This window comes from Adiantum capillus-veneris, chromosome 22 (assembly GCF_014529385.1).
Source record: "Adiantum capillus-veneris isolate H3 chromosome 22, ASM1452938v2, whole genome shotgun sequence".
NCBI classification, from domain to species: Eukaryota; Viridiplantae; Streptophyta; class Polypodiopsida; order Polypodiales; family Pteridaceae; genus Adiantum; species Adiantum capillus-veneris.
This window is the reverse complement of record NC_140952.1, coordinates 146,281,256-146,306,276: the sequence shown is the minus strand read 5'-3', so window position 1 is coordinate 146,306,276 and position 25,021 is coordinate 146,281,256. Positions and strand designations below refer to the sequence as shown.

The 25,021-nt window shown below is 44.5% G+C and overlaps 1 protein-coding gene across 1 annotated transcript; it reads left to right on the top strand.

The window, feature by feature from the left end:
- Positions 1–524: 524 nt before the first annotated feature.
- LOC147430386 (RNA demethylase ALKBH10B-like) lies at positions 525–24,299 on the top strand. The gene is made up of 7 exons (XM_086494841.1): positions 525–1,398; positions 1,496–1,623; positions 1,733–1,847; positions 2,007–2,093; positions 2,194–2,309; positions 2,395–2,552; positions 23,282–24,299. Exons 1-7 carry the CDS (start codon positions 693–695, stop codon positions 23,928–23,930), a joined length of 1,959 nt encoding a protein of 652 aa, XP_086350967.1. The 5' UTR covers positions 525–692; the 3' UTR covers positions 23,931–24,299.
- Positions 24,300–25,021: the final 722 nt, after the last annotated feature.

Below are 25,021 nucleotides of genomic sequence, written 5' to 3'. Positions count from 1 at the left end.
GTTGGGGGAAGTGGCACATACTTCCCTTATACCTTCCTCCACTTGGCGGCTCACTCTCCACCCCTCTTTTTTCACCCTCCTGCATTACATTTTTCAGCCTTTGGCCCAATCAAAGCTCACAAGATGCCTCAATCATATGAAATAAGGTTCTCTCGGAGACACCCCAAGAATACTACCCACTTTTAGGTCTGCTCTCTAGGCTATACTACAATTTGCTATATTTCACAGGTTTTCTTGAAGGCAAGCTCAAACTCTCAATTTTACCCTCCCTTTTTTTGGGCTTATGGGTTTTGTTTGTCTCTTTTCCCTAAGCGTCTATCTAGCTTTAATAATTCAAATTTTTCTTTAGTATGAAAGTAGCTTTACCCAACAGTTGGATTGAAAGTAGCTTTAGGATTGTTATTATGTGGGTTTGGCAAAATAGGAATAGGACTCTGTCTCTAAACAACGGAGAAGGACAAACACAGCCCTAAACTCTTTCCAATAAAGCAATTGTATGGAGCTTGATTGATGCCCTATGCCATCTTTCTCCTTTTTGCCTAGTTTTGGCTTCCCAAGAATTCTATTTTATGGCTCTCTTGTTCCTATAAGGCTCCCTCTCTTTTTAGGAGCATCAACCTCCAATCGTTTGAGTGCTCTCTCTCTCTCTCTCTCTCACACACACACACACACAAAATGTCTGGAGGGTGTTGATGGTGGTGATGACAGAAATGTTGAAGATGGATGCGCTGCCAATGTGGTCTCTTGGTTTAGGTTTACCCACTGTAGATGAGAAAGATGCTTACATAGGCTGGTTGAAGAGCGAATTTGCAGCTGCAAACGCCATAATTGATGGTATGTGCCAGCATATGCGATCCATTGGCAATCCCGAAGACTACGATGTTGTGTTTAGTTGCCTCAACAAGCGCCGCCACGCATGGACACCTACACTGTACATGCAGCACTTTTATTCCGTTGCAGACATTGTGAACTCGCTGGAAGAAGTGGCTCAGAAAAAGCTTCAAGCTTGTTGCTCATCATTGTCGCTCATGAATTCAACATCCAACGTGCACCACGCAGTTTGTCAAGATCAGTGGAACAACTCTCACATGAAACCCCCCAAAAGAAACACCACGTTGCCACAATGCCAGCAGCAACGAACAGAATTATCGAAAGAAAGCAGCCCCAATGTGTGGGCAAATGCGGCTTCAAATGGAAATGCCCTATGTGAAGCAGGCCGGGATGGCAGAGCCAAACCTCACTCAACCACCAACTCGACTGTAGGGATCTCAGAATCTTGCGCACCTTCATGTGACAACACCACTAACGAAGAAGTCAAAGCCATTTCTACTACTGGTTTCTCAAACGATACGGGCCTAAACAATACGATCCAGCAAGCAAGTCTGTTGAAGTGTGAAGGTAGCTTGCTGATTTTCAATTTTTTTGCCTCTGCTTCCTAACTTTTCCACCCATGAATTCAGCTTGCATCTCTACTCTTAGAGTTTGTTCCTTTCAGGCTTGGATACCACTAGACTGCTGAACTCGGAGGTTGCTATTGCTTCAAATGAGGAGGAGGAGGCTCGCCATGCACTGATTAAAAGGTCTATGCAATTCCAGTGCTGCGAACTTGAGGATGGGCAACCGGTGAGCTTGCTGTCATATCCCATTTGATGTTGCCAACATTGTTCAAGGGAAATTCCACAGTCAAGTGGTATCAGTTTTAAGGATGCGAGTGCATTGTTTGTCCATGCAGGTAAATGATGGTGAAAGCGGGGAGCTCTGCGAATATGTGTTTAATAGTAAAGAAGTTGATGAATTAGTCGAAGTAATTTCTCAACTTCAAGCAGCAGGAAGAGAAGGAGCATTAGGTAGACATTCTTGTTGTTGTGAGGGTGTTTCCCTTACTCAATCACTTGATGGTTGTTTGATTCACAACAAAGTGTGTTTCCAAGCGCTCACATGCATGTAAAGTCTGTTTTTGTGTTCATACGAAGCTAACTTCTCCAAATTTGTATTTTGAAGTATAGGCTGCGCATTTAACAGTGGTGAGAAGGCAGATAACAAACCAGATGTCATACGGTTTGGCCCAAAACATAATCGTGGGGTGAAATTGAGTAAGAATTCTTATGTGTAATCTCTTTGTTATTAGTAACTTCACGTAGCATCTAATGCATTAACCTGACTGAGTTAATGTGCCTGTGCACCTTTATACAGATGGTCATCTATGTATGCCAAGGTTTTTACAAGCAATGATAAAGTGGCTTACAGCATGTGGCATACTTTCGGCAAAGAGGAGGCCAGATTCATGCCTCATTAGCATTTTCAATGAGGTCTCTATCAAGCTTTATCTGGTGCATCAATATGCCCAATCAATACACAGATCTTGTGACATTAGAGTTCTATGCATTTTGACAGGGGGATTTTGAACCACCAAATACAGACCAAGGTGCTTGGGAGAGGCCAGTATGTGTCATCTCTCTATTGGGAAACTGCAATATGGTTTTCGGTCACTTTATATCTAATGATCAGCAAGGAAATTGCAAAGGGCCCTTTGAAGTCGTAGTACCTGCCGGGTGTGTAATACATAATCCCTTATACTTAGATGGAGTTTGGAGTAATCAATAGGACAAAGTCATAGAAGTAGAAACATGGGAATAAGCAAGTTATACAGTATACTTTTGTGAGAGAGAGAGAGAGAGAGAGAGAGAGAGAGAGAGAGAGAGAGAGAGAGAGAGAGAGAGAGAGAGAGAGAGAGAGAAATTGAAATTGAAATGTTATATTAACGTCTTCAAAAGGCCAAAGTGACCTATGAGACCAGAAAGTTACAATGTGGTGGATCTGATACAAAGTCAGAGTAACAAGATGACAAAATGACAAAATCACAAAATAAAATATTATGGAATCCTAGACTGTTGGGTGTGGACTAAGCAGCTAAAACAACTAGCTGGGATAGGTAGATCATAGGAGATCCAGCATCGGTCGCTGGCGGATCTCATCAATCTCCTCCATGGTCAGTAGTCTGGCCGGGCGTTGTGCATGTCGAGCCAAAGTGACCTGGATCCTTTGATGCAGCCTCTGTCGATGTTGTGTAGTCCTCCGCAGTCGTGGGCGTCTGGATCTCCCCAGCTCAGTCGCTCGTTCGATCAGTATGCCTCTGGTGTAAAGCGACGAGCTCTGCTGTGGTAGTAATTCCTCCGGTGTCCAGTGGTGGCAGCTCTAAAGAAGTCTGTGATCTGTCTCTGAGACTGGCTAATCTTTCCTCTCATTAGGTCTCTCTGTATCTGCGCAGCTCGAGCAAAAACAAACCCAGGCATCTCTGATCCTGGTACTGCATGACTCTAGAGAATGGTCCAAAGCCCTCTCTGAACAAGGAATGGAAGTGGCCTCGTATCTCGTAGTAGACGGGGCAGTGGCATGTGTAGTGCAACTCTGTCTCAGGCTCGATGTCACATAGGGGGCATGTCCTGGCCTCTGCTGTATCTCCCAGTCTCGATCCGCAGTTGGTGTGAAGATGTACGTATCTGGCCAATAGCACATCGCACCCCATGAGACAGGTGAGTGTCCATGTATCTGGGCCTCGTCACAAAACCATCCTCCGTAAGTTGGAGGAGATGCTCTTTGTAGAAAGCCATCTTCGTGCCTAGCTCCTGTACTGGTTGTATCCATGTCCTTTTGGTGTCTAGCTGGGTCAAGTCCTAGCGAATGAGCCTGGTGATCTCGGACTGTGTAAGAGTCAGAGAGGGCGCATCCAGTGAGTACTGGAAAGGAGGCAATCTGTCTATGCTGAACCCATGCGCCTGAAACCATGACGTCATCTCCCCATACCAGCATGTTGTATCTCCCTGCACGGCTAACTGTCGAGAGGACTCAAGTGCAAGGCGTGCATATCTGTCTCTGGGGAGTTCCCACATGCGGTGTATGAAGGAGACCGATCTTGTGAGAGCCTCAACCACCAGTGGGGAGGCAGCTAGCTCTACTCGTATAATAGTACGTGGTACTGAAGTCTTGGCCCTAACGAGCTGCGAGATCATAGAGACCAGAGGCTTCTCATGTCCCCCCATCCATCACTTCGGCCTGTCCTCCCGTGATGGTCCAGTGAAGGTCCCCAAATCTCAGCTCCATAGAGCAATAGAGAAGCCACCAAAGTGTCAAAGAGCCAGAGCTTCGTCCGAGGCTTCTGAAACTGGACCTGTGAACACATCCTTTCCAATTTACCCAATGCTGCATGGGCTCTGGTCAATCGAGTCTCTGCTGCCCTCCTCAGTGAAAATGCTGGCCCACTGAAAACCACTCCAAGGTAAGTGTAAGCATCTGTATACTCCACCTTCTCCTGTCCGTATGTGAAAGCGGGCGCTGACCTCCTGATCCACTGTGGGGTGGTATTAAATACCATGACCTTGGTTTTGCCAAGGTTGACGGACAAACCACTTTCTTGGGCAAACCTATGCAAAGCATCCAGGTGACGTTGCATCTCCTCCGGAGAGTCAGAGATCAAAACAATATCATCAGCATATAACAGTAGTGGAATCCATGTCCCCGCCAGCTGTGCACCTCTATCACCATCTCTCTCAATGTAGTCAGAAACCTCATCTACATACATACCAAATAGAGTAGGAGAGAGCGGGCAGCCCTGCTTCACCCCAACAGTGGAGTAAATTGGTGTGGATAGACCCTCTGGAGTGCGTACATGCCCCACTACTGACCTGTATAATGCCATGACCCCCCATATGAGCTCTGTGGGTACTCCCATCTGCTGTGATCTGCGCATCAAGAGCCAAATCTGAGGTCCATGCCCTATCTGTGGCACTTGCCCCTCCTCCTGTCGCGACCTGCTCCCCACGCCTTTCATCATACTGCCTCCTCCCTCGTACCCTCATGCGCCGCATATGCCTCTGGACTGAACCTGCTTGCCACTTGCCCCCCCACCCTCACGTATTTGCTAACAGCCGTTTTCCTTTGTTTCTTCCTTTTTTCTTCTATGCAGGTTCTTGTCTTCTCAGTTTCGTTGTTTTTGCATATTTGTTTGATTGTTTTGTTTGTGGTTGTTTTCATCCCTAGGCAATTTTTTTCTACTTGGCGAATTGCTTGTGTGCGCTGTTGCCTGGTTGTCGACGTTGGGTGGGTGCGTTGTGTGGTTGCCTGGTTATTGCCTGTGCATCTTTACAATGTCTCCATGTGTTCATAGTTTTTGCGGGGAGAGATGGTCGCTGGATTGGAGGTTTCAGGTGGGTGGAGCTCATAGCCTCGTATGCAGCTCTTTGCCGCGACATTCCATAAACATTTTGCAAGTTGCCGTTGCCATAGCTCTTGGATTGCTGCCAGAGATAGCGAAGACTTTTCTCTCTTCTGCTCCTTTGGATCTTTAGATACAGGGTTGCTTTGTGGTGGAGCTGCACTTATTTGTTGGGGTGCGCCTGCCGGCTTTGGAAATTTGGAGTCTGGTTTGGGAGATCCTCTGGTGGGGTTTTCAGTTGCTTGCGAGTGCAAACATTGTGGGTGGCCTGTTTTCGTTACAGCTCTCTTCTACAGTCTTCTCCCGCTCCCGTGTCTTCAGCTCTTGAGGTATCTCAAGTTAGTCTCATTGGCACTCTTCACTCATCATGCTTTGCAGAAGTAGTTGTCGAAACCAAGCTTCACAAGCTACGACAGGGCTGTCACCTTGCTTCAATAGTTCGAGATGGAATGACAAAGCTTTCCTTTGAGAGTATGTACCGTTATCATGGGCTTCTAGATCACATCGTTTCAGATCGAGGATCACAATTCATATCAAGCTTTTGGAGAGGCCTGTTTAAGCTTCTAGGAGTTTAAATCAACCTCTCTTCAGCTAAATCATCCACATAGTGATGGACAAGGAGAGAGGATGAATCAAGTTCTAGAGCAGTATCTGTGATGCATAATCTACTACCATCAAGACAATTGGGTAGAATTGTTGGTCCTGGTTGAGGTTGCCTACAACAAGAGTATTCATGCTTCTACTCAACATACCCCATTCTTTGCCAAGCATCGTCAACACCGAAGGATGGACATCCACATGAATCACCAATGAAAGAATCTAGTTGCCACAGATTGAGCCACATATTTATAGAGCATTCATGCACCCTCATGAAAAATAGTGAGCATATTCTCTTTCCAGCTAACTTGTGGATCAATCACACAAAACCACTTAATGCCAAGCATCATATCACATCTGGAGCGAGGAGAAACGACAAACTTGCAATGAAAACATCCTTGTTGAACACAAACTGTCACATTAGGATATTCATGCGCGTGATTGAAGAGTGCATGCCAGGAGTAAATCTAGAAACCACAATGGGGTTTGCTGGAATAGTTGCTAAAGGTGCGCTCTTCATAAGAGAATCACTAATCATATCATACATACTGGTAGGATCAAACAAGATCACAATGCGCTGACCATTTACATGACCCTAACACTTCATGAGAAACTCATGTAGATGATCATGAGAAACTTGGGGCGCACTACTTACCTCATGAAGATGTGGGTTCTGTGGGTTCTTTCTTAGGACAATCTCTTTTCATGTGACCTTTAGTGTGACTTAAAAAATCTTCCTTCTTTTCCATAATCGGTTCTTTCCTCAAGACTTAACTAACCTCCTATTATTTCTTGAGCAAATTTTTCATCAGGTGTCAGCTTAGGGGTTTCTTGAGTTTTAGCCTTTCCTTTATTATCACAGCTAGGTAAGAGTTTTGTGCTCTAGGTGTAGTGGAAGATTGAGAAGACAAAGAATTACCAGTTGTTTTTACCATTGCTTCTTACCATTCTGTTGGTTTCGAGAGTTCTATAGGGTACTTGAAGATGACTTGCTCTCCTCAGGCTGACTTATGTTGTGCTTCATTTCTTGTGCGAGAGTGGATCTGACGGTGTCATTGTAGTCCTTAGGGTCGAAAACTTGCACATCGTATTCGATGTACTCGTCCAAACCAAAGAGGACTTAGGCAATTGAACACCAATTCGTAAAATACGGTTAGAAAAGACATAATTGGAGTCCCATTTTGCTTGAGAGCTTGCCGATCCTCCTTCAACCGATCAAGGTATTGTGGTGACATAAAACGAGGCTTGAGCTTGTCTTGGATGCCCGTCCGACTGAATGATAGTGGCTCGCAATCCGCAACACGCCCAAGGTGCTGGACCATCTGTGCCTCTTGCCAAGCCTGATACCAATTAAGGACATCACCCGACAAATATATGGCAACAATCAAAACTTTACTATTATTGTTTTTCTTGTTAGTAGCAAAATAAGGGTTAAATTGATGCAACCAAGAATAAATCACAGATGCATCCATCCTACTATCATACTTATTGAATGTCAACTTTCAGTGACTAGATTTCATTGTGATCTATTGTGTGTGTGAGTAGTGGGTGCAGGTAATCACAACTTTAATGGAAAGCTTGCCTTCTCCTCTGTCTTATGTAGCACGATGATTCCGCTCTTGTGCAACTCTCCCCTTTTGAATACAAAATCACGATGCCTAGCTCAAGGGCTATTTTTTTGTATGTACAGTTGTGGGGAAATCTATGCTCGATTGCCGAAGCAAGAGCCTCTTGTGCATGTACCATATTAGCTAAGTGCTAATCCAAAGCAGGTACAAGTTGATTTAGAGAGATTTCTTGTTTAAATCAAAGGGCAGGTGCAGGAATTCAAGGGCTATATATATGTGTAGTTGGCACGCAAAACGAAGCTCAAAACAGAGAATTACAGCTTGCTGTAATTTTTTGTAGGTTTAGGGTTTTGACCCTTTTTGATGCGCAGGAGCTTCACGGAAGCTAGGGAACTGTTAATCAAGTGTTTTGGTGCATTTTTAGAGGCTAAAAACAGAGAATTCAGCATGTTGTATTTTCTCACCAGGTTTGTTAAAGTTCTCTAATGCGCGTGGAAAGTCACGTATCACATGGGGATTTTTTCTGTGAAGCCTTCTACTGTTGTTATGTTGCCGAAATTGGGCTAGAGTGGGGAATTTTTAGCCCAATAAACATGGGACAGCTCGTAGAAGATTACAGGTTTTTCTCCAAGTTCAATTGGAATAAAGAAATAGTAAATACCCAAAGGGACGCCAACCTTTGGGGCCAACTTGGGAGCACTCTAGCTACCAAGTCGTAAACTGTTATGAAGTGATGAATTCCAGTTATAGGTTTATTCGTAAAGTCACTTTGTGTCATAAAGTACAAGTAAAGTTAAACAACATATAGCTTGGTGAAAGCCAAAGTTTTACCGCCCTTTAGTAAGGCTATTGGTTCTAATATTGGTTTCAGTGATGATGGAAGACTAGCTACCTAAGAGCTTGTTAATAGTTGTCTTTGAACAAGAGCCCAATATACGTTGATTGATTTGTACTCTGATCATTGAAACCAGTATTAGAACTAGAGTCAAACAATCGGCACCAAGACAGGTTTAAAACAGATACCATGCATTTCAAACAAATTCCAAACAAGATCTTTAAACAATTTCTCAAACAAAATTCAAAAAAAGTGTTTTAATCACTCTCAAAAAGCATTCTTGATGTCAGTTGAACTTGAAAGTGGACTGACCTTCCGTCTTGAAACTTGCACCAAATTTAGGGTTAGATTCTTTCCATAAGGTTGTAGCTGGCCACAACATGGTCCATAAGCTCTTGAATGGTCAAAACTGACTTGGACAAACAATGTTCCTATAGTGTTGATGGTAGCCCCAAGATATAGCAATCACAGTGGGCCTCCAAGGTTATCATCTCGAGTAGAGACACCTGTAAATAGATGTCTAGGAATTTATGGTTATAATCTGTTAGGGTGTCCGTGGCAAGCACTTCAAAGTGTGCCCTCCCCCCCCCCCCGCTAGAAGCTCTATTTTTCAAAATTGTTGGAATCAAAATCCTCTTGCATCAATGCGTATAGCTCGTCGAGACGGACGACTCCTCTTGCAAGTGGTCTTGGGTTCTTTATGGCTTATGCCCCTTAATACAGAGCGATGAAGATGGGAGTGCGCTCGATGCGTGATGGACTAAGGGTGGGAGTGGCTAGTGAGTCCAGGGCAATGGTGGCTAGTAAGTTCAAGGCAAGGACACGAAGATTCTTTGATAAAAAATCTGAGAGAGGTTCTTTAGGTTCTTTGTTGAGTGTCGTTTCTTCTTCATCCAACTTTATAGCTTCCATGTGTAGGTATGGCATCTAGGTTTGGTTTTCTCTCAAGAAAAGAAAAAAAATTCTGCTCTGTCTGCTCTTGAAGAACCAATATGCTTTCAGAAAAGCACATGCATGAAGCTCTGATACAGTTGTAACAAGACAGAATTTAATCACTTCAAATAACAACTGAACTGAAAGAGATGCACGACACACAAGACAGGGAGTGGCGGAGTTGTTAAGAGTTCAGGCATCTCTCCGGATTCGTCCGGTTGGTTCTAGTTTCTCCCAGGGTTAGGTGTTAGGGAGGGAGGGTTATCTTGTGGCTGTGCTCGACTAGTGTGAGGTAGGTTTCTCATGTCGGGTTGTGTCTAGCCATGTTTAGCCTTGGGTTTTGGCTCAGTTTCTACTGTGTTCTTTTTGTCCTCATCATGTTTCCCCCTTGCAGTTAGTGCTTTCCTAGAGCACTAGGGATAGCTGCTCCTCTCCTGGCCTATTTTTCCAATTTATTGGTATTTATGCGAGGTTGTGGAGCCTTCTGGCTGGGTCGGGCAGGTTGGGACAATGTATATATGCAACAGGGGGGCGCCTACCATTTGCATGCATTCAGCCTTAGTTCAGGGGTGCCCTCTCATAGGTACCCCAAGGGGCAGTATGAGGAGATCCCCAGCTTTCAACAGCTTTCAGCCTAGCATTTTTCCATTAGCAGTTCTAGCGTTTTTCATTAGCAACCCCAGTGTTTTCCATGGCAAGCCCTAGCGTTTTTGGTGGGTAGCCATGGGGTGGTTTGCAGATGATGGCAAGTTGTAAGGTGCAGCGGAAGTGAATGTTGAACTTTGCTCAAGATGAATGCTCCGAACTGAGGAGAATGCGACACCAAACGGTTGTCAAACCCTCCTCCAAGGGCCCCCCTCTCTATGGCGAGAGAGGTCTATGCTATTGATTGCACAAATCTGGTACAATGGTCTAGATGCAATGGACTTGCCGAGACGATGTCGACGACAATGATGACGACGATGAAACGACTGAAATCTGAAAACGCTAGGGGCTGAAATCTGCAAATCTACTAAAATCTGCAAAACGTTAGGGGCTCCCATCTGGAATGAGACTCCTTATTGGATGATATTTTTATGGGAAGCCAACGACCTAGGATATCAAGAGCTCCAATCTGGAATGAGAAAGCTGATTGTCCCTCCGAATGAGCTAACTTGAGTTGTTTTGCAGATATGATGTAATCGCGGACGATTACTTTCTTTCAAGAAGGGGGGATGTCACAAACTGCTGACGTGTCAAGCCACTAAAGAACGGAGCCAATTTGCAGAAGAAGTAGTAGAAGAAGGAGAAGCAGCAGAAGAAGTTTTACCAACTTGCAAAGTCTTGCCGAGTGGCCTATTCTTAAGGAGGAGTTCCCATCAACTTATAGGACCCCGTCCGATGGGGCCCAAGTGACCTAAAGACATCAAATAAAGCAGGACCAACACACACACAAATCTCTTGCGTAAAATGTTGATGATGTGGCTGCTATACAGAACCTCCGCAAAACGTGCTGACATGCTGATGTGGCACATGTACGGATCTCCGCGTTTTACACTGATGATGTGGCAGCTGTATAGATTTCCGCAAAACGTGTTGGAAGCTTTTGGGATCAGAAGCTTTTAGAACTTTAAGCTTTTCATGTAACTGCTTTTCATAGGTAAAGGGCCTTTAAATATGTGCAGAGGGCTACTCTGACACACTTCTGGATGAAGGTGCAGAACGCGAGTACCGGCATTGTACTGAGTTCAAGCAATATAAAGAATTACCGAAAGGAGCGCCAAGGTTTGGGGCCAGTGCTCTCTTGGGGTGGAACTCCGCCACTCCTCGTCTCGTGTGTCGTGCATCTCTTTCAGTTCAGTGATATTTGAAGTGTTGAAGCATCCTTTTCATTATCGTTCTTCTTTGAAGTGTTGTTGCTTTTTTTCTTGTTGTAGTTGTTGCTACTGGAAGAACAGGCCAAGGCTTCAGCTAGTCTTCCTTAAACCGTGAAGTGCTGCATCCACTTGTTGTTGAATTCTGATCAGACTCTCCGCAGAAGAAAAACTGACTTGTGCTCTGATACAATTGTAAGTGGCAAGTCACGTGACCAGGTGGTAAGACAGACATTACCACCATGAACTGAACTGAAAACATCAAATTTTGAATTGAAAAGAGAACTAAACGGTTGAGACCAGATAGATGGATTGGGGAAGAGTTCCCCACTCATATGTACTGGCCCCTGAGGTAGGCGCCCCTCGCGAAACTTTTTGATTAAGCTCTCAAGCTGTGTGTACAATTGCTGGAGAGAACCCACTCCCCAAACCTACTGAGTCGTAATGGCTCCCTTAAGTCACATATTTAAAGGCCTTTGGCCTCAGCTTCACACGGCGCCTCAAAAGTCTACTATGAAAAACTTATGCTTGAAAGCCCAGGAAGTCAACTCTTTGTGTGGCCCGCTTTTTTACCACCGTAAAATGCGCCGCGTTTGCGGGCGCTCCTGGCCAGCATTTCGGCTCTTTAGATTCCTTTCTAGTACCGTCAAGTCATGCCATGTCACCAGATTGTGACAACTGGGATGCTGATGTAGTTGCGGATACAGCCATAGCACTTGTACATTCAGACTTAGCAGCACTAGCCTGAGAACCAGCCATTTTGCAGGTAATTGGCTTGCAGGTGAAGTGTTTTGGTTGGATCAGCTTCTACTTGATTTGGGGGTGCATTGGTGTAGGAGGGTAAAAAAGCAGCAAGGTCCCCTACCCCCCCCTCCTCTCTCTCTCTCTCTCTCTCTCTCTCTCTCTCTCACACACACACACACACACACACACACACACACACACACACACACACACACACACAGAGGACCACAGCCCCACCACCACTAGCAGAGTTGCCAAGAAATTTGTTTCTCCAATCAAAGAAACTTACGAAATGCTTCAAACGTTTCGAAGCTTCTCTTGAATGTCTCACAGAAGAATAGTTTCTACTAGTGTTTTAAGTCACTTTGATTGAAGTTTTCAACTTCAAGGTGAACTTTTGAATCTCCTGGTCTTTTAATGTTGATTTGTGTGTACGTGTGTTATGAATGTAAGCTCGAAGCATACGTATTTATGGCTTGACACTCAAAGATTTTCATGAAACTTCTATTATGGCGTTTCATAAACTAGTTGAAACAGTTTTGAAACTTTTGAAACTCGTTTCATATTAATGGCTACTATGACAGCTAGTCACATAGAGGGGTCACTCTTTAGTAGGCCGAGACAAGCCGACCGAGGTGGCGACCAAAGGCTACATAATATCGGGCCTCGAGACTCCACCACGGATAGATTCAGGAGATCCAGACCCGACACCGTTGAGCCACTAAGGAGCGACGAGCCTAGATGATGGCCGATTCAACAACACTCATCCGTGCCGTCCTCTCCAAGGATCCACCCATTTCATATATCCCCTAGTGATAGAGCTCTACCACTCTCTCATGTGCTCCCATGGATCAACCCATTTACTCCACTATCGGTGGTTTTTTCATTTTATATCATTTGTCCCTTTTCGATAGATGCTGTCTCATAGGCCGATTTCGGCCTCCTATAGACGTTAAATCTCTCTCTCTCTCTCTCTCTCTATGTGAGTGTATGTGTATGTAAGTTCAATTTATGCACTTCCATATTGAGAGAGAATCTCTACAGGAGGTGCTTGTCACAAACAGTTGACGTGTCAAGCCACTGAAGACCGAGTGGGTCAGGGCTCCCCGAGCCTAATCCTAGCCAACCTGCAGATCCCAGCCAAGGGGCCTAAACCCTAACAGAAGCAAAAGAATTTACTGACTTCCTAAAGTCTTGCCGATGGGGCCCAAAAATAACTAGAGGGTTAGGATTTTAATCCTAACACCTCCTAATTTATGGGACCCCGTTCGATGGGGCCCAAAGTAATAAAATAAAGCAAGCACACAAAATTGCGTAAATAATGCCGACGTAGCTGTTGTATGGATGCCCGCAAAATGCGTTGGGTGTTGACGTGGCGTTGCTGTATGGACAACCCCTGAGGGCGCTAGCTTTTGGGGACCAAAAGCTTTTGGATTGAATGCTTTTCATGTAATCTGCTTTTGATGGCCAAGGGGCCTTTAAATATGTATTGTGGGCTCTCTCTCTCTAGCATTCTAGTGCATGCAAATGCAGAGCAGAGCCACAAGTGTAGTACTGAGTTAAAGCAATATAAAGAAATACCGAAAGGGGCGCCAGGATTTGGGGCCAGTGCTCTCATGGGGTGGAACTCCGCCACTCCTTGTCTCGTGTGCCGTGTTTCTCTTTCAGTTCAATTGTTTTGAAGTGTCTAAAGTTTGTTTAGTGTGTTCTTTTCCGTTGGCACGTGGTGCCCGTCCTACCAAGAATTGACGGAGCACCATGGTGTTTTTGAATTCTAAAGAGTACTTGCAATTTCTTCTCGACGAGCTTTGCGACATACTTTTTCGGCATCCTCAGCAGAATCTCCTGATGCTGCAAAGTTTTCAAGAGTTCCTTGTTATATGTTCCCCCTCTGATGCCCTAGGTAGTACCACCTCCTCCGACACCAAAAAGTAAAGAGCTTTCAACCGACAACCTATCCAGCCTTCTGTTCCAAATTCCAATTGGGGGAGTCTTTAGGAACATGGTACAATTGTCCGAGTGCAACCGCCTTTGCCACCGCTGTTGCCACCACCTCCCGCCGCACCACCGCCTCCCGAGTACAATGGTTGGAGTCCTTACGGATATCCCTACTATCCACATCCCAGGTTTGCAACGAACCAAATAAAAGATTTCAAGGATGGTGGGACGACAATAAAAATTTTCACTTTTTCTGGAGTGAAGGATAGGAAGAAAGCCTTGCAATTCCTTGACAATATTTATGCTTTGGGGAACTACACCGAAGAATCAAAGATTTGTTGAGCTACGAGATTTTTCAAAGATAATACTATGCAGTGGTGGAGTTCAATTGCTACCCAACAGCATGCTCAAAGGGAAACTTGAAAATGCTTGCCATGGAGACAATGGAAGACTACAACCAAAGGTTCCTTGATGTCTACTTTCCGGTGTCTTTCTTCAAGTTGATTCCCTTGGAGGGCCAATTTGAGTGGTATACAATTGGACTGCCATCACCTTTACAGGAATACTGTCTTTCTAAACAAGTATCGACAATGCAAGAGCTTATGGACCATGCTACAGTCGGATACCAGCTTATGAAAGGGAAGTTGGAGTTTACTATAGAAGAAACCCCGGCAACAAATGAGAATCCTTGACCACAACGAACAACTCCTCGGGATACTCCTAAAAGTCAACCACAAAGGCCTCGTTTGATGTCTCAACAGCGAGAAACTTTATTGCAAGAAGGCCGATTCTTTGGATGTTTTCAATCAGGGCATAATTTCTTTAATTGTCCCCTACGAATAGATATACTCGCCGAGCCGATCCTTGCTCCGATAGCCAAGAGATCCTTGGGACTACCTCCGGCTAAGCAAGCTAGACTTGCCATTGGGCTTGTACTTGATATTTATGGCATGAATCTCGAAATTTCTAATGAATTGTGTAGAGCTTATAGAAAAATCAATGGCTTGAAAGCCCTAATCTTCTTTGACCTGAGAGCTACCGAGAATTTCATCCATCCCGACTTCCTCAAGCAGATGGACTTTGACTATGATTTCCAATGTGGATAACTTGAAGCCGAGCTGGCCACCTTGCAAACTCAGAAGGTGTGACCTCTTATTGGTGCTCTTTCAGTAACCGTCCAAGGATACCATGGAAAGACAAATTTTCACATCATGAAGTTGGGCAATTGCGACGCTCTTTTGGGCGTGCCTTGCCACGACAAGAATGATGCGACACTCCAGATCCAGACGTCCTTAAAGTTCGATTGTCCTAGCAAAACCCCAAATGAGTTTTCTTATAATTTTGTATACAGAAATGTTTTGAACTTCGTTTGAAGATATTTTTTTGAAAATTTGTTTGAAATGGATGTTTCTATTTTGAACTTGTCTTGATATCGATTTAATAATTGCTTGACTTTGGTTTTGTTACTGGTTTCAATGATTTGTGATTTACTCCGAGGAGAGAGACCGTAGAGAATTGATGCTTGATAATGCTTGCACATACTCATGGCCCGGACTCTTGTGGTTATTTGCAGGGAGGAGTATTGAATGTTCGCAAAGTGTTGTTTTACTCATGGCTCAGACCTAGATGGTTATTTATTGGGGGAGTATTGAGAAAGAAATAGTCAGAGTAGTGGTTACTCTCAACACCTCCAAGCGACACAGGCTGCAGTCTGGGGAGCGTTTGGTTGTAAAACGTCTCTATAGCTCATGACTTGGACCTCTTTAGGTTATTTGTGGCAGGAGCGATGAGGGAGTTGTTGAACACCTCATGGCTTGGATCGGGATGGTTTTTTGTCGGGGGAGTGTTCATCGGCGACAATATGTTTCCGTGTCTTGTAACATGCATAGGTAAGCATTTGTGTTGCATTGTGATGTGCCACTTGAGTGAGATTGTCTAGGTATGTAACTTTAGTGCATCAAGATACCTATACAGATCAGCGCGGTTTGGGTGTGATGGCTAATTTTGCTACGCCGGAATATCAAGACCTCCGATATGAAAAATTTGAATGACCCTCAGATATTTTTTGAGCTAACTTGAGTTGTTTTGCAGATGTTGTCACAAAATCATGACGTGGCCATGCTACCTGGACACACACACGCGTGGGTGACAGGACTGATGACGTGGCAGCTCCATAAACTGCGCTGACAGGCTGTACGAACAAAAGGCCATGTGGCAGTAGTACGGAATCTTGCACTAGCAGGCTGACGTGGTAGACTGTACAGATTTTCGCTTTTCACGTTGGTTGTTGACGTGGCAGGGCTGTACGGATTTCCGCAATTTGCGCTAATGCTTTTTGACAGTTTTTGAGGACCAGTTGCTTTTGGGACAGTTTGCTTTTGAGTTTAATTGCTTTTGGGGCTGTGCTTTTGGCATCCCGTTTTAAGAATGAAAGGAACCCCAGGGCCTCACTTTGCAGAGCATCTGGACGCAGTGTCTGAGAGTCGAGAACTTGCGGGAGTTGTATTTTGATCAAGCATTAATATAAAAGAAATACCGAAAGGGGTGCCAGTCTTTGGGGCCAATCTCTTTGGACACGAACTATGCCAGGTCGTGTCGACCAAATTGAACTGTAATTTTATAGTTGTGAAGTGTTTTAAGTGATTCTCTCGTGTGTCGTGCCCGATTCCTGACTTGGGGTGCCCAAGTTTGTGACAGTGGTATCAGAGCGTCAAGCGTGTGCTTTTCTCAAAGCATACCGGTCCTATCAAAGAGAAGACAGGGCACTCGGGCACTTTGGAAATTGTTATTGAAGAATCTTTGTGTCCTGACCCCGAACTTATTAGCCACTCCCACCCTTACTTCATCGCGCATCGGATGCGCTCCTGTCTAAAATCGCTCTGTCTTACAGGATATAAGCCATAAAGAATCCCAGATTACACATGGATTCTCGTGGAGAATCTGACAGAGATAACACCTCTCAACAGAAAGGCAAAGAAAAGATGTAATTTGGCGCGGGAACTGAAGAAAAGATTGAAGATTTGGGCAAATTTCTCGGCAGAGAAGTTTGCCAAAGCGAAGTACAAGCGTCAACTGTAGGTTGACACGTGTGTGAAAAGATTGATCAATACCCCAGAAACCCAAGATTTGCAAAACACCTGAAGGATTATCCAATTGATGAGATTTCCTCGAGATGGCGTGAGGCCATTGAGTCTCCTCTCAAGACGGGTTGGAAAGCTGAAAGGACAGACGAGTGCAGAAAAGCGGAAGCTTTACTCGCAGGAAGAGCTGGTACAGAAATGTTGACCGGAAGATGAACCAAATACTGAAAAGGACACTGAAAGGGATACTGATGTACTGACAATTTGGTTGTTTGTGACAAATAACCGGAAATAGGAGCGAGGAACTTGCATCTGTATGGATTGGGAAGCATGGAGCTGGACATCCACTCTTTTGCAACGCGGTGAGCCATCTCCTTGCTTGTTTTGCCGGTGAAATCGAGGATGAGATGGTGAGATTGGGAGCGACGGCATGGATCCATCGATTCAAGATAAGAATAATGAATTTGAATGAATGGATCATGACGCATGTTGAATGATTCTAGTGCATCAAGATCACCATATGAATGAGATGACTGGATACTGGGGTGAACGCATCAAGAGTTCCTGCGGGATGAGATGGCTACACAGGGATCTAGGTGCATCAAGACTTCTAGATGGATGAGATGACTAGATGATTGAAACATTGTGTTCAATATGAACTAAGTGTGTGAATGAAGAACTTTGAAATAGGACTTTCCAAAGTTGAATTTGATTTATGTATGAGATTAATGTTCTCTGGAAGAACTTGCTAGATGTGTGCAAATAACAGGTGAAATCGATGAATATGGATGACGAATTCGGAGCAATGACAACTCCAAAATGAACCTGACCGTAACAATGATAACTATCATGAATTTTGAATGAAACTAATGTTTTATGGAAGATCCTGCTATTTGTGAACAAATAACATGATTAAGAATGAGATGATGACTTTGGAGTAGTGACAAACTCCCGAATGAACGTGAAGTGGAAGAGAACGAGGAGAACTCGTTCCAGAACAGATACTGGAAAGGAAAGAGAAAGGTAAAGTGAACGGTGGTTCTTAGTTAAGAACCATCCAGCATTGAACGCGAAATAGATGGAGGAGGAGGACCTAGCAGATACTCTCATATTTGGAACTTTACCTTGACGCTTTTGGTCTAGCATTGGCTATTCCAAGAGTTCCCGAAGATCAACGGGTTGAATCCGATACAGGTGGGACTGCACAAGAGGGGAGTTACTCCGCTCCTTTGTCACAGATTACCTGGATGGAATAAAGTCACTGGATGGAATAAAGTCACTGATTTCCCTTTGGACTTCAGGGATACTGATGTACTAACAGTATTCTGTAGGATGACTTTATGAAAGAAGTACTTCGAAATGGGATCCCTGGAAATGATTACTCGCACACGATAGTGCTTGAGTGGAATGATTGACGAAATGACTGCATCATTTCGGTCTTGAAAATCTGTATAGACATGATCGCAATAAGGATTAGTTAATCGACATCAGTGAGGTCCAGGATGGATTTAGACGCGATTACTAAATATGTTGCTGGCATTCATGGTTTGAGATTTGGAATGAATTTTTTTGTGATTGATTGGATCCGTCATGTGACGTAACTGTTGTCTTTGTACAAGTGTTGGATTTGTGTCGTCTAGTGCGTCGATACTTAAGAGTCAATTTCTATTGAACTGGTTTATGGCCTCTGTCTATTTTGTCACAATTCTTTCAAGAGGGAGGTATGTCACAAAATGATGACGTGGCCATGTTACCCGGACACATACGCGTGGCTGACATGATTGATGACGTGGCAGCTCCATGAACTGCGTTGATAGGCTGTACAGACAGAAGGCCACGTGGCAGCATTATGGAATCCCGCAAAAAGCGTTGGCAGGCTGACGTGGCAGATTGTACGGATTTTCGCTTTTCATGTTGGCTGCTGACGTGGTAGGGCTATACGGATTTCCGCAATTTGTGTTGATGCTTTTGGCAGTTTTTGAGGACTAGTTGCTTTTGGAATAGTTTGCTTTTGAGTTTAACTGCTTTTGGGGCTCTGGTTTTGGCATCCCTTTCTAAGAATGAAAGGAACCCCAGGGCCTCACTCTGTAGAGCATCTAGACGTAGAGTTTGAGAGTCGAGGACCCGTGGGAGTTGTACTGTGATTGTAAAGTTGTGGAGTATTTTAAGTGATTCTCTTGTGTGTCGTGCCCGATTCCCGACTTTGGGTGCCCAAGCCTGTGACAGATGTAATCGTGGACGATTACTCTTCTTTCAAGAAGGGGGGATGTCACAAATTGCTGACAAGTCAAGCCACTGAAGACCTAGCAGGTTAGGGCTCCCCGAGCTTAAGCCTAGCTAACCCGCAAATACTAGCCGAGGGGCCTAAACCCTAAAGAAGCAGAAGAAGCAAAAGAATTTACCGACTTCTAAAGTCTTGCCAATGGTTTCCAAAAATAACAAGAGGTTTAGGATTTTAGTCTTGACACCTCCCAACTTATGGGACCCCCTTCGATGGGGCCCAAAGTAATAAAATATAGGAACCACATAAAATTGTGTAAATAATGCTGATGTGGTAGTTGTACGGACGCCCGCAAAACGTGCTGGCTGCTGAGGTGGCACCTTATACGAACCTCCCTGCAAATCGCAAGAGTTGATAACGTGGCACTACTGTACGGACAGCCCCTGAGGGCGCTAGCTTTTGGGGACCAGAAGCTTTTGGACTTAATGCTTTTCATGTAACCTGCTTTTGATTGCCAAGGGGCCTTTAAATATGCACTGTGGGCTCTCTCTCTGGCATTCTACCACGTGCAGATGCAGAGCAGAGTCATACATGTAGTATTGAGTTGAAACAATATAAAGAAATATCGAAAGGGGCGCTAGGGTTTGGGGCCAGTGCTCCCATAGGGTGGAACTCCGCCACTCGTGTCTCGTGTGCTTTGGTTCTCTTTCAGTTCAATTGTTTTGAAGCGTTTATAGCCTGTTAAGTTTGTTCTTTTCTGTTGTCACGTGGTGCCCTCCCGTTACAGTGCTAGAGAGCCATTGCTATTCAGTCAAAGATTGTTGAGCAATATGGAGGTTTTATGGTATCTTCACCTCACCATTAGTTTGTCTTTTTGGCTATGTTGTTAGGATCGGATACTCTTCGTGACATCATTGTTGATTGGTCTATATGGTGGTTGGGACTAGGCTCGTCACCTAGGAGCTTAGAGACTATCTCTAGGCAGCCTTTCATTTTAGCCTCACATCAGGAATGTGAGTATGTCTCCAATAGTGAGATGTTGCTTCAATGCTTGCTTTGAGACATGAGAAATTTTCTACAATATAAAAAAAACACCGCCTCGTCGGGTCATGCTGTGCCGGTCCGGTCCATTCCACATTCGCCACGCTTGCTTTGCTATGCACACGTTTGCTCTCGTTCTCATCGGAGAACAATACATTAACCTCCCACATCAAGCAACGGGAAATGGGAATGGGGAACGAGAACGAGGAATGGCATGGATGGCCATTCCTTGTGACTATATAGTCACATGGAATGAGAACGGGAAATAAAATAGGGAATGGGTATGACAAACCCAAAAATGGCTATTCCTTGTGACTATGCATTAACCACCAAATTTCCCTCCCAAATCTGCTCCTCACTTGTCCTTTTCCCCACTTACACACACACACACACACACACACACACACACACACACACACACACACACACACACACACCCATAGCCTCATTCATTGTTAGGTGGAGCGGAAGGTTAAGGATTTAGCTCGGATCTAGTACTCCGCACACAAACACAAGGTTACTTTACTTCACGTGAAAGAGAAACTGAACTGAAGACAATTAATGAGAGAGAGAGAGAGAGAGAGAGAGAGAGAGAGAGAGAGAGAGAGAGAGAGAGAGAGAAGAAGAAGAAGAAGAAGAAGAAGAAGAAGAGAGTTTTAACGTCGTAGGAAACTATCCCAAGAGACCTTAAAGATCTAGCCGACGAGGAGTTGAACTCAAGACCTTATTCAAGAGGGAAATGGCATAATCAATCTACCACACTTGGGTGATAGAAAGGTTATACCATTTTCCTCTTTTTATTAGCACACACACACACACACACCGGAGAAGAGAGTTTTAACATCGTAGGAAACTATCCAAAGAGACCTTAAAGATCTAGCCGATGAGGAGTTGAACTCAAGACCTGTTATTCAAGAGGGAAATGGCATAACCAATCTACCACACTTGGGTGATAGAGAGAGAGAAATGAAATGAAATGAAATGTTATATTAAACGTGCCAAAATGACCTATGAGACCAAACTGATACAATCTTGGTAGATCTAATACAATGTCTGGGTACAAAAATAAAATGAAGTAAAGTGAAAAACTAAAATCTTAACTCCTAGATGTGAACTAACTGGTGTGAGGAGAATGTGAGCTCTGCTGTGGTAGCTGCACCTCTGGCTACCCAGTGCTCAATGTGTCATGCACTCATATTAGATAATACCAAAATATAACAAAGGGCGTGCGGCATGCGCGACACCGTTGATGTGGTGATCAATCATCAATCATCCTCGCCAAAGGGCAAAACATAATGATGAGAGAGAGAGAGAGAGAGAGAGAGAGAGAGAGAGAGAGAGAGAGAGAGAGGAGATGGCCCATGTGGCATGGATGATGGCCCGCCGCCCATGGGACTCGGGAGCACTTAGAAGTTAGAAGGGTAGGCTTGCCAAGGTCTTCCCTTGTTTGCCCTTAAATAGCAAACTATTGCCCCCAAAACTGGCCCAAAACGTCCCCTGCCCGCGTCCCATGCTGCCCTGTCACCGGGGACCTGCGTCCCGCCCTCGTCCCTTGTGAGGGACGTCCCTATGTCTCAAATAGGCGTCTTGTCCCCCGTTCCCACGTCCCCCGTCACGTCTCGCCTGTTTAGGGCCGCGTCCCCCCGTCCCCTGTTTCTGTGCCTCAAAGGGCCCCCTTGCTCTGTTGCCAGAGCAAGTATTTGCTTTATTACTTGCACAATGCTGATACAATGATGCTAAATGCTGAGATGCTGAAATGCTAATGGGTACTTGATGCGACTGATGCTGGGTACTGCTGAGGGGTACTGCGGTAGATGCTGAGGGGTACTGCGTGTACTTGGTACTTGGTATTGTGGGGTACTTTGGGTAGTGAAGGTACTTGGGTACTAAGGACTTGGAGATCCTGATGATCCCTGCGCTGAGCTAGGCAGGAGCCAAGCAAACACGCAACGGGTAGTAGATGCTGGGGTATTGCGTCGACGACGACGACGAGGGGTACTTGTACTGCGGTGGTGCTGACATGCGAATGGGTATTGCGGGTACTTGGTACTACGATGACAACGACGACGATGTCGACGACAAGGCTAATGGGCTGAAATCTGAAAGCGCTAGTGATGCTTGAAGGCTGAAAACTGAATCGCTGGTCTTAGGCTGAAATCTGAACTTGCTGTCACGATGATGGTGACGGTGATGAGGATGCTTGGTAGAGGTGCTTGTGCGGCGAGGCTATGGCTGAATGCAAAGGCACGAGCAAGCAGAATGCAAAAACGCTGGAAATCTGATGACGACGGGGCTGAGATCAATGGCGAGGGTAGGGCCAAATTCTGATGCAAAAACGCTGAGGTTGCTGGCTGAAAAACGCTGATGCATGGGCTGAGAAAAACGTTGGCACACCAGGTGCTTGGTACTGTTGGTACTGAGAGGCACCTTTATTGCTCCTCTTCCTTCTATTGGTGCCTAGAGGGCTTCTTTTATAGGTCCTTTAGCCATTTGCCTTACCTACTTTTAATGAATGCCATGTCAAAGTCACTTATTAATAATGACTATTCTTATGCCTATATGCTTAAGTGACTTACTTACCTACTGACGCTAGATTGTAGCAAAAGCTTGTCGACCTAGCGCAAGTGAAGTGCGCGCATGACATTAGTTACACCCCTAGTCTTTTCTTCCCTCTCAGATTCTCTCCTCTGATCACACACACATATTTACCTTTTCTTTCTTCTGCACTTTTTAAGGAATTTTAGGAAATTTGAAAAGGATAAAATAGACGAGGTACTAGCACAGAGCCCTTTGGATGGCAGTGCCACAGGAGACTTTTCTAGCGCTTTGTAGATGTCGGAGCTCTCGGGAGCAATTGTGGACCATTGGATTAAGCTTGTAAAATACGCCCACATGGCAAAGTCAATGTTTTCTCCTACTTTTGATGGACAATTTAAGAGAGGCATTAACTAGGGGGCCACACTCCCTCTCTCATCATCTTATCTACTAGTGTGTTAAGAGGGGAGCATCAACTTGGGCGCCACACACACTCTTCGAGTCCCATCATCTTATGTAGGCCATTGTGACTAGCTATTCACCTTTTTTATTTTGTTGCCTAGTTACTTTTGATTTTGTATTTGATGTAACTTGGGAGTCCCATCATCTTATGTAGGCCATTGTGACTATCTTATCTATTACCTTGTTTGATTTTGTTGCGCAGTTATTATTTATCTTGAGTTGACATTCCAGCTCAACTAACTTAAGCTCAAACATGTGACAGATCGGTTTTGCTTTTGCAAGAGAACTTTGCCGGGATTTTACAAAAGGCTGTGCCTGCATCACCAAGCAGAAGGATAACATTAGTGTTTGGAAAAGCTCTGAGTACTAGCTCTGCTGGACTAAGCTATACGATTGCAGAAGCGAAGGCTAGGAACAAGCAGTGGTGGGGGACTGCAGCACCGAATGGTTGCTATCCTGGATTCATGGAGCAGGCAAAGCTAGCGGGGGCCATCACTATGCATCCCTTACCACACGCGATACCTAATCATCTCAATGGACCTCCACTTCCAAGCATCCAGCCTGTCCTTCCATTTCCAAATCCCCTAGGTGTTGCCAGTCCTTATAATCCTGATCCGACAGTGCTGCAGGGATGGTCACATGCTCCATCGAGGCTGCAGATCAATGCCACCCCAGGAACAGGTGTATTCTTGCCATCTGCTGAAGTGCCCACATGGCAATCTGGTTTGGTAGTGTCCGTCACCGCTGGTTTTGACCTCCGCAAAGCTGGGCATCCAAAAAGACATGAGAAGTATGTCAAAGTTAAAGGAAGCTTCAATCCTGCCATGTCTTCACCCAAGCAGACGCTAGGAAAGCTTATGAGCTCACCGCTGACTGACGGAATTGGATGTGTGGTTACTACCTCCACATGATGATCGAAATAGGTTATGCAAAAGTCACTCCATGTCATCGATTCTCTAAAACTATTGCAGCTTCACAATTCTCATGACTTCATATAATACAGCCAGTCGGTGTCTTGTAGATCGGACAAAAAAATTGCCTCGAGACTCTGACGCAAGCAAACCTGACAGCCTTATTAGATTCGCTATCATCTCCAGTACATAATAAATGCTTTGTGTGCCATAAAGGGTACAAAAATCATTTTGCTCATAGTTTGAAACGAGCTTGCTAACAGAAAAGGGCCAGGAAGCAATGGTTGTAGCTTTTTTAAAGACCATTGCAATGGCCCTAGTACTCTCACAGTTTTCAACTTCAGAAGGATGAATTGGGTAGTTTCTTCTTTTCCCGTCTTTTAACTTTCTTTCACAAAACTACGCTGCACTGCATATTCTGGAGCTAATCGAAAGAACTTTGAAGCGGACAGGAGAATGTTTCTGCCTTGTTATATTTATGTCATTAAGTTGACTTGCATTTTTTTGGGGTGCTCTATGCAATTGCAAGAGAGAAGCGTAAAAGAGAAAAATTCATTTTCTATGTCTAGAGAGCAAAACCAAATTTGGAGAGAGAAACCAACATTCTTCGATTTTAGAGCGAGAACCGCAAGAGAAAAACAAATCTGTTCAAGTGAGAGAGAGAGAGAGAGAGAGAGAAAATCATCTCTAAAATCAAAGCATTTATCCTTATTTGGGGATAAGGCAAAAGAGGGCATGTGAGAAATGTAAGACATGCTCTTTGGAGATACTGGAAAAGAGGACATGAGAAGAATGAGATGTTATAATAAATGATAAAACCATACACACATTCAAAAATTCATCCATGTGTACACTTCTAATGGCTATAATAAAATAAGAGATGAGATTGAATCTCATCCAACGGCAAGTTCCCATTGATGCCTCTTTGGGTGCGATTTGTCAAAGTTATAGCACCTCAAGTGAATGGCCCAATGTGATCTGAATATCTATTTTGGCTTTAGGTATTTATTTTACTTATTTTGTCAAAGTTTTTTTTGTAGGGCCCAATTGGTTGCCTCAACTCTCTCTCTCTCTCTCTCCCTCTCTCTCTC

Coding starts and splice junctions, on each gene's coding strand:
- LOC147430386 (XM_086494841.1), top strand. CDS start 693: ATGGTGGTGATGACAGAAATGTTGAAGATGGATGCGCTGCCAATGTGG. Junction 1,399..1,495: donor AAGTCTGTTGAAGTGTGAAG/GTAGCTTGCTGA, acceptor TGTTCCTTTCAG/GCTTGGATACCACTAGACTG. Junction 1,624..1,732: donor AACTTGAGGATGGGCAACCG/GTGAGCTTGCTG, acceptor TTGTCCATGCAG/GTAAATGATGGTGAAAGCGG.